This window comes from Lepidochelys olivacea (genome assembly GCF_965140295.1).
Source record: "Lepidochelys olivacea isolate rLepOli2 genome assembly, chromosome: 27".
In the NCBI taxonomy this organism is placed as follows: domain Eukaryota; kingdom Metazoa; phylum Chordata; order Testudines; family Cheloniidae; genus Lepidochelys; species Lepidochelys olivacea.
The window spans coordinates 18,523,413-18,532,442 of record NC_140437.1 but is presented as its reverse complement, the minus strand read 5'-3'; the positions used below and the strand labels follow the sequence as shown (position 1 = coordinate 18,532,442).

Below are 9,030 nucleotides of genomic sequence, written 5' to 3'. Positions count from 1 at the left end.
TGAGCACTTAGGGAAACAGACCAAGAGGTTTCCTAGCCTCAGCTGCCTCTCTGTCAGTTTCAGGGGAGATGTGATGGGGTGGGTGGCAAGTCACATGAGAGCACCATGCCCACACATCAGTGCCTTAAATAAGGAGTCACAATCCACTTTGTCAAAACAGCCAGTCAAAACCCCCGACATGAGAGAGGAACAACGAGGCAGCACTGGGAAGCAAAGGGTTACGGTTATGGCTCGTCAAACCAATTGTTTAAGGCTTTAATTGTCAAAAAAACAAGCCATCCTGGCTGCTGGGGGCGGGGGACGTCAGGGCACTGTGTTATCCTGCTCTTTATTCACAGCCCAGTAAAGTCCTTGCAGAGAGATGATCAGCTCCAGACAGGACTGGAGACCACATTAGCCCTGTGTAAACCGGCCCGGCTTGGTGCAGAGGAATGAGGCCAGAGCTATTTCCTCTGAGCCTACGTTACAGGAGCCAGACCTCCTACCAGCAAAGCAGCACTCAGGACAGCAGTAAAATACAGCCCCAGAGCCGGGGTGTCACACCACAGCCCCCTGTGAGGAGGACAGCACGTGCACTGAGGGTGCGTGTACCACTGACTCCAAGTCACGAGTTCCCATTACAAGGCAGAAGGGTTTTCTCTCCACCAGCCCCACAAACTCAGGCTGGGCTCTAGCACCTTGTCAGCACTGAAAATTACCTGCTGTTGACAATGGGTGTCAGCGAGGGCTGCAGCTGAATCAGTGCCCAACACCGCTTAGACAAGGGCAGGGAAGGACAAACTGTCCCGTGCTGCCCCAGAAAATACAGCTAAGACTTGTCCAGCAGAATCAAGCTGAGCTCTTGCTGTTTCACCCATCGTCACCAGGGCAGAGGGTCTGAACACCGAACTGTTCCCTCCCACTACCCATCACTGCTACAGAGCAGCCCTGTCACACCCGCTCAATCCCTCTAGCCACAGGCTGCACACCCTAGGACACAGGCTGGAAGAGCCCAGACTGTTTGTGGGGCTGGCAGTTAGAAGAGACATCTTTTCACTTACAAAGACAGACCACGAGAGAGACTTGCTGGGAATCCTTCCCCTCTCCCCAGAAGGCTGCCATCTTCACAGCCTTTTCAACGCAGAATTACAATGTAAGGCCACTAACCTGACAGAAAAGCAACCCTCAGTTTCATTAGCAATGAAGCAAAAAAAAAACAACCCAGTGCTGCTCTATAAATACACCTTCTTTTAATTATGCCAAATTAATTCCCAGGCACCCACCCCCACCACACCCGGTGCCGCCTGCTTCACAGTGAGCACCTCTCGTTCTTCTGCTGAGATATTTTATAACTCAAAAGCTGTCACCGGTTCAGTGGTTCTGCTCATCGCACTCTGCAGGCTGCAGAGCCTGACTCTGTGACCGGAACAGGGGTGAAAGATCTGCCCTTTGAAAGCCAAACTCAACTAACCAGCCACCAGCTGAAGAGCCATGTGATTGGCTTGCCAGTGCCTGCTCTTCAGCTACTTTCAAGGGAACTAGGGTCAATAACTGGAGTGGTTCTGCATCAGTCCTGGAGTGGTTCCCCTTGAATCTACCCAGAGCTGCTTTAACCCCTCAGATAAACAGAATCAACAGGAAGAAGAGAAAGACAGAAGATCTCTGAAGATTTCTAAGAAAAAGTCATGTCTTCAGAAGGCTTCACAGCTTCTCCTTGCCTTAAGAAAGCCAGAATATGCAGCTGCTTCCAGTCACTGCTCGATTCCAGGCCTCAAGACTGAACCTTTCAAGCTAGAAACACTTTAACAGTCAGAGGAGATGGGAAGGGAGGGTGTGCCTGTTAAAAGAACTTGACGCCTCGGCCGTCGTCGAGTGTGATAATTTCAGCCCTGTGCTCTTGTTGTAAGGCTTGCAGGGCACGAAGCAACATGGACTCTTCCAAGCCATGGAACTCTAGGGAAGGATGAAACATTCTCAGTCAATAGAAGCCACAAGAATCACAACTCAAAACCAACACAGTCTGCAACTTATGATGGCAAACTAGGAGGTGCCTTACGGAGCACCTTTCACAGACCCAAGAGTGTAACAAAGAGCACAATTAATCCAAGCCACTGCTGCCAAGTCAGAAAGAGAGAAGCTGGGTGCTGTTAAACAGAGAAGGAACAGATAATGCAGCTTTCAGCAGAGACCTGAAAGCTGCAAGGGAGTCAGGCAGATCTCACAAGGAAGAAAAAACAACCCCCCTGGAGCCAGAGGAACACGAGGACAGAGCTTTGCTATGGTGAAGGGAGAGAGGCTCGGTGACAGGCAGGGATAACACATTAATGATACGGAGATCTTGGGGTGGGTAGCGAAAAAACCTTACAGACCCGCTTCTCAGTGGTGATCAGTGTGAGCCCCAAAATACAGAGATAGCATGCAGCAACTACAAGCAATTGTAAAGAATTTCACCATTAAAATTGTCACCTGGCAGTACAAATTATTTATTCTTATAGTACTGTTGTGCTCTGGAAAGCAGCCCCAGAACACATGTGATGTGAGTTACCTTCATTCTGTGTGTCATCTCCATTGGACAGCTCGTAGAGTGTGAATACAGAGTTGGTCAGGCCATTCTTAGACACCTGGAAAAGCAAGAGCAACGTAGAGAATTTCACTTATGTGTCTTACAAACAGTTAATATTTCCAGCACTGATCTCTGCCGGATCTTCATTTCAATGGAGTAGAACCCAGTCAGTATTTACTGGGCACACAAACTAACTCCTCAAACAAGGAGATTTGACTGTGGAGAAAGCAGTCTAACCCCTGTCGCTGTCCCACCATCCTTTATTCCTTCTCTCCAACTCTGACAATGAGTTTTACAATGAGAACTTGTGTCATGAAGGGGACTGCAACAGTAGCTTTGTCCTCACTACTGAACTCTCACCCACACTCACAAGGAGATGGGTGTGAACAGTGTATTCACTTCCAAATCACAGCTTTTTACACAGTGTAAGGTGTGCACAACTGCAGCGATCCCTACACCCCTCTGCAGCAGAGGGAAATGGGACCCGCAAAGTTAAAGGCAGTGGGAAATCAGGGCCCCATCATTTGACAGTTGCATTTTTCACAAATCACAAGCCAGACTGTCTGGCAGCGTCCATCCGCCTGTGGGACTGGCAGTTAGAAAGGGTTGGTTGCGGGTGAGACGTCAAATCAGCAACTCAGTTCAGATCCTTTTGCGGCGAGTCTGAAATGACAGCTGCCCCCCACACACAGAAATTGGGCCATGGTATCAAAGCTTCTGTGGCCTCACCCACTGATAGATGAGCTTTCCCCATTCTTCTGGTCTTCGCCACATGATCAGGAAACTGGATTTGTTCTTGTCTAACCATTCTAGGTTCCCTGAAACGCAATGGAAAGGGTGTATTTACCACAGGGCCCCAAATCAAGAATGACACCTCATTACAGGTGGATGCTATGTATGTATGTAGCTCCATCTCTACCCCATCCTGTCACTCACACCGGCTTCCTACCTACCCCCACATTCAAATAAAAAATCTTTCCTGCCTCTGGGCCTGACTCTCCCTCTCCCTGTGCAGCAGCTTGCAATGCTGCATAAGGAAATGGACAAGGAGCTCTGAAAACAGAGACAACAGTGAAAAACAACCAGAACTCAGGGAGATTCCAATAGGAGTGGTACAGTCCATGCCCAGAGTGTTTTGGGACAGTCACACAGCCAGACTCTCAGCACTTGGAGGGAAATTAGACACAGGTCTTGCTGACGCACCCCGCACAGGCAACATGAACAGTCACAGACAATTCAGCAGAGATTTTCACCCACCTTTTTTCCTGAGTTCTTCTAGTACAACTTGTATGGATTCCATGGGGAGTTTCCCTGGTTCTGAGTTAAGGAAACATTTAGTGCAATTTAGCAGTACAGACAAAGCTCAGAGGATGATGTCAGCTGTGTGACCATCTCTAACACTGTTCACAGCAGAAACTGGTTGGGGGAAGGAACCGAAAGCAAAGCATGCCCTGACACAGTTCTAAATAACTGAAATAAGCAAAGCTCTAAAATAATAAGTCCACGTAACATTTCCATGGCAGCTTTCATCACTGAAGATTCCACTGTGCCTCACAAACCGCGTACAAGCCAAAAACCACATTCCCATCAAAATGCAGCCATCTCTGGGGTGGATGGCAGCACATGACAAATACAGGGCAGGCTGGATGAAAGTGAGGGAAGGGGGCAGGGTCAGCCTTAGGGGTAGGCAAAGGAGGACCTCACCCAGAGCGCCATGCTCACGGGGGCACCCTGCACAACTCAGAGGTGCACTGCGTGGTATCTCTCACCTGACCTGCTGAGACCCAGCTGGGCTTATGGAGGCAGCCAGGCAGGTGAGCGGCAGCATTTAGAGAGGGTGTAAGGGGGCGGCTGGACCAGCCAAGTGATTCCTCTGCAACAGGGGAGCCCCTCCTCCCACCTCCTGCTCCATTGCCATCTGCAGCCTCTGCTGCTCCTGCACCCTCCATCCCACCCCAAATGTAGCCGCCCCTGGCCAAGCTGCTCTGGATCAAGGGCCTGCCTCCTGTCTGCTGCACAGAGCAGTGGTTCTCAAACTAGGGCCGCCGCTTGTTCAGGGAAAGCCCCTGGCAGGCCAGGGTTATTTACTGCCTAATGCTGCAGTGCTAACAACAGGAATGAGCCTGCTGGTCCGGGGCCAAGGGGCAGAGCTGTTGACCTGGAAGAATGTGCATCTTGCAAACAGTTCTGCTCTGTAAGTACCAGAAGTAACTGAGAGTCCCTCGCTGTATTCATGGAGTCCTGGACAGAGCAGCCATCTACTACTGCAGGGAACTGCGCCACTCAGCACACCCTGGTCCCAACCCAAACTGTTCTCCAGGATTCCCCTCCAGCAGTTACCGATTGCTTTTTAACCTAACATGCTTTACAGAGATAGTAAAATCCACCTCAAACTATTGCTTTAGATTAGGGCTGTCAAGCGATTAAAAAAATTAATCACGATTAATTACACTGTTAAACAGTAACAGAATACCATTTATTTAAATATTTTTGGATGTTCTCTACGTTTTCAAATATATTGATTTCAGTTACAACACAGAATACAAAGTGTGCAGTGCTCACCTTATTTTATTTTATTTTGATTACAAGTATTTGCACTGTAAAAAAACCAAAAGAAATAGTATTTTTCAATTCACCTAATATAAGTACTGTAGTGCAATATCTTTATCATGAAAGTTGAACTTACAAATGTAGTATTATGTACAAAAAAAACTGCATTCAAAAATAAAACAATGTAAAATTTTAGAGCCTGCAAGTCCACTCAGTCCTACTTCTTGTTCAGCCAATTGCTCAGACAAACAACTTTGTTTACATTTGCGGGAGATAATGCTGCCCACTTATTGTTTACAATGTCACCTGAAAGTGAGAAGAGGCATTCTTGTGGCACTGTTGTAGCCGGCACTGCAAGATATTTGAGAGCAGTTATGTAACAAAAACAAATATGTGTAAGCTGCACTTTCAGGACAAAGATTGCACTGCAGTACTTGTATGAGGTGAATTGAAAAATACTATTTCTTCTGTTTATCATTTTTACAGTGCAAATATTTGTAATAAAAAATTATATACACTTTGATTTCAATTACAACACAGAATACAATATATATGAAAAAGTAGAAAAACAGCAAAAATATTTAATAAATTTCAATTGGTATTCTATTGTTTAACAGTGTGGTTAAATCTGTGATTAATTGTGATTAATTTTTTTAATTGCAATTAATTGTTTTGAGTTAATCGCATGAGTTAACTGCGATTAATTGACAGCCCTAGTTTGCATTAAAGCCACCACAGCAACCTGGGCAAGGAAACAGCATGGGAGTGAAGGATACGTTGCAGCTTCCTGTTGTTGAAAAGTGGGCTTTCTTGGGCCTCCATGACCGTCATTGTGTACTGCTTGTTGAGGCGACAGTACAACAGAACCAAGGAGCACCAGGCTGTCATCTGCTTCTGCCGGGTGTCCACATTGGGCTGCAATCTAGAAACAAACCCAGAGGTGCTCCAGGTCAACATCTGGTTCCAGGCACAGCAAGATCTGGGCTTAAAGAGGTGTAAGTGGGTGACAAATGCAGCCAGACAGGCCACTCCTACATGCAAACCTTGCCATAATGTTGGTGGGACCTGAAGCGTTAACAAACAGCAACTACATCAACAGATGAATCCCGAGGCAAGCCTCCAGCAGCGCTCCTGACACCTACCCCACTCCAGATACCACCTGGCTGGTACGCCGAGTTGTATCAGCCCGTGCTACGCTCTCACTGCCGGAGAGGGCCAGGGACACTCCGCAGGACACGAATCAGGCTGTGGCCAGTTCACAATCTGCTCCACTGGCCGGAACTCAGTCCCCCGTCGCACAGATCGAGCGGCTCAGGAGAGAGGTGCAGGGGTAGGAGTGACGGGGGGCACAGGGCAGGGGTCGGTGGGGAACCCATGGGGGACCATGGCCACCAAAATGCAAGTTCGCCCAGGGTGCCATTCAGCCCTGGGTCCATGCACACGCCACAGGGACGTGTAACGCGGGCCCCAGCACCGGGCAGGGGCCAGATCCACGGGCGCAGCGCCCGATTCTGGCACGGGCGGGGGGGGGGGGCTCAAAGGGTGGGAGGGGCCTGCCCGGTGCAGGGCTGGCAGAGGACATTCAGGGGGACCCCGTCAGCCCGGGAGGGTTCCTGGGGGGCCCATAGGCAGTTCTGAGGGCACGGGGGGCTCCTGGGGCGGTTCCGAGGGGGCTCCTGGGGGCGGTCCCGGGGGGACGGTCCCAGGGGGACGGGGGTGCTTCCGAGGGGCCGGGGGGTTCCGAGGGGGCTCCTGAGGGCGGCTCGGGGGGGCTCCTGAGGGCGGCTCGGGGGGGCGGTTCCGGGAGACTCCTGGGGCGGTTCCGGGGGGCTCCTGGGGGCCCGGGGGCGGTTCCGGGGGGCCGGGGGCCTCCTGCGGGGCCCGTTCCGAGGGGCCTCCTGGGGGCGGTTCCGGGGGGCTCCTGGGGCGGTTCCGGGGGGCCGGGGGGCTCGTGCGGGGCCCGGGGGCGGTTCCGAGGGGCCGGGGGGCTCCGGGGAGGCCGGGCCAGCGGCCGGTCCCGGGTACTCACGTGAAGAACGGGGGGAACCGGTACTGCCAGGGCCACTCAAAGCTCATCGCCGCCGCCCCGCGAACCCGGAACCGCGGCACCACCGACTTCCGGTTCTCTTCATTGACTTCCGGTCCGCCGCATGGGCTCCCGGTCCTCCCTCAGCCTCGAAGGAAGGTTCCGGGCAGGGTCCGTTCCGCCCCAGGTTGGGGGTGGGGGGAACTCAAGGCCTCCTGGTCACTCGGGCCGGCTGGGTGGCCCTAGCCCAGCGGGCAACGCCTCAGGGCCCAGTTGCGTTCCCTGAAAGCTCCCGGCACTGGGGGGTGGCCCCTGCGGGGGGTGGACGCTGGGCCTGGTGGGGCGGAGGGGAGCGGGAGCTATGGCTGCGGGAGGTGGGTGGGACGGTCTGTACAGAGCTGTGCAGGGCCCCAGCCTGGCAGCCGGGACGTCAGGGGTCTGTGCCCTGCTCTGCGATCTTGGGCACGTCCCATCCCCTCTTGCTACCTCAGTTTCCCTGGGCCACAGCGGGGACGGGATCGACTGCTCGGGGGCAGCGCGAGGATACATGCGTATTTGTGCAGAGCATTGAGATCTGCACCTAAAGCTGCCCTGGAAGGGCCATGAGGCGGCTCAGCCTTGGGGGGCGCTTGGACATGTGCCTCAGGCTTCAGCGCAGACCGGGTACTCCAGAGCTGCAGGCGAGGAGTGGGGCCCTGGCTGTGGGCATGTGGGGTGACTGTGCCAAGCATCAGTCTCATAACTTGGGAGAGGCAGCTGGAGCCTGGCACATCAGTGAGCTGACAAGCATCTTGGGGTTAGAAACCAGCTTGTGAATATCCTGGGAAGAGGGTTTCTCATCAGATTTCAGTTTTTTCTCTCGTCCTGGCCAGGCTGGAAATGCAGCTGCAGCAGCTCCCAGCCCCATCCCAGAGGCCTGGCTGCAGGAACAGGGCTGGGGCCTACGTGCCCAGCCGCACAGCAGTTCCATTCTTGGGCCACTGGCAGACTGTTCTCTATTGGGTGTTTACTGTCTCTCTGTCTAACTGCCCTATCCCACGTGACGGGACAGCTGCCATCATGGGGAGGAGGAATGGCAGGGTCACGGGTGGGCACTTTTCAAACTGATCCCGCCAGCTCTGCCCACACCCATCCAGGTGCCTTTGGGCCCCTCGCTTGTTCACCATTCCTTCCTAGCCTTCCTCTCATGAAGCCACACCTGCTTCATTCCCTCTCACAGAGTCCCCTGGTGCCCTGCGGGAGGGGAACCTGCTGCTCTCAGTGACTGGCATTGGGAGGGATGGCCCCTCCGGGTGCTTGGAATGGGCCGAGTCCCCACGCTCCCTGCACCGGGCATGTCCATCCCAGCGAGGCCTCATCCCCGACCAGGTGCCCCAAAGGCCTAGGATTCCCCTGGGTGGTTCCAGAGTCACCCTGCTTCTTCCCCACAGCCTCTGGTGCTCACAGCTCCATGCCTCTGGTGCCTCTCAGCCCTCTCCCTGCCACCTGGCTCCTTTCCTGCCACCACCAGGCCTCCAGATCACCCCTGGGATGGGGAGTACAGCAGGGACAGGAATCCAGGGAGCTGCTCTCTCCCATCAGGGACAGCTGGTAGCACTGGGGTGCACTGGTCACTAGGGGGCAGCGTTGCCCTCCCAGCCAGAGCCTGGCGCATTGGCAGACGGGGTGGGGGTGAAGTGACTGACCTGTGCGTGGCACTGTCTGAGGGCCGGGGCTGGGCTGGGCTGAGGCACTGCGGCGAGCGGCGACTCCCCAAATGTTCCATCTGGGCTGCAGCTGCCACCAGCTGCCTGGGAGCTGGAGCCTGTCCCTGTCCTCAGTGCAGTGGCCACGCGGGCATGGACCCCGGGTTCCCTCGGGGTGGGGGAATCCATGTGCCCGATGAGGAGGGCAGAGCACCAGTACCTGGCCC

The 9,030-nt window shown here is 53.6% G+C and overlaps 1 protein-coding gene across 1 annotated transcript; it reads right to left on the bottom strand.

Annotated features, from left to right (window-relative positions):
- Positions 1-218: 218 nt before the first annotated feature.
- VPS25 (vacuolar protein sorting 25 homolog) lies at positions 219-7,253 on the bottom strand. Its single transcript, XM_084615617.1, has 6 exons — positions 7,122-7,253; positions 5,869-6,014; positions 3,800-3,853; positions 3,272-3,360; positions 2,525-2,600; positions 219-1,932 (listed from the first exon to the last, which is right to left on the bottom strand). The coding sequence occupies exons 1-6, from the start codon at positions 7,166-7,168 to the stop codon at positions 1,820-1,822; spliced, it is 525 nt and encodes a 174-aa protein (XP_084471743.1). The 5' UTR covers positions 7,169-7,253; the 3' UTR covers positions 219-1,819.
- Positions 7,254-9,030: the final 1,777 nt, after the last annotated feature.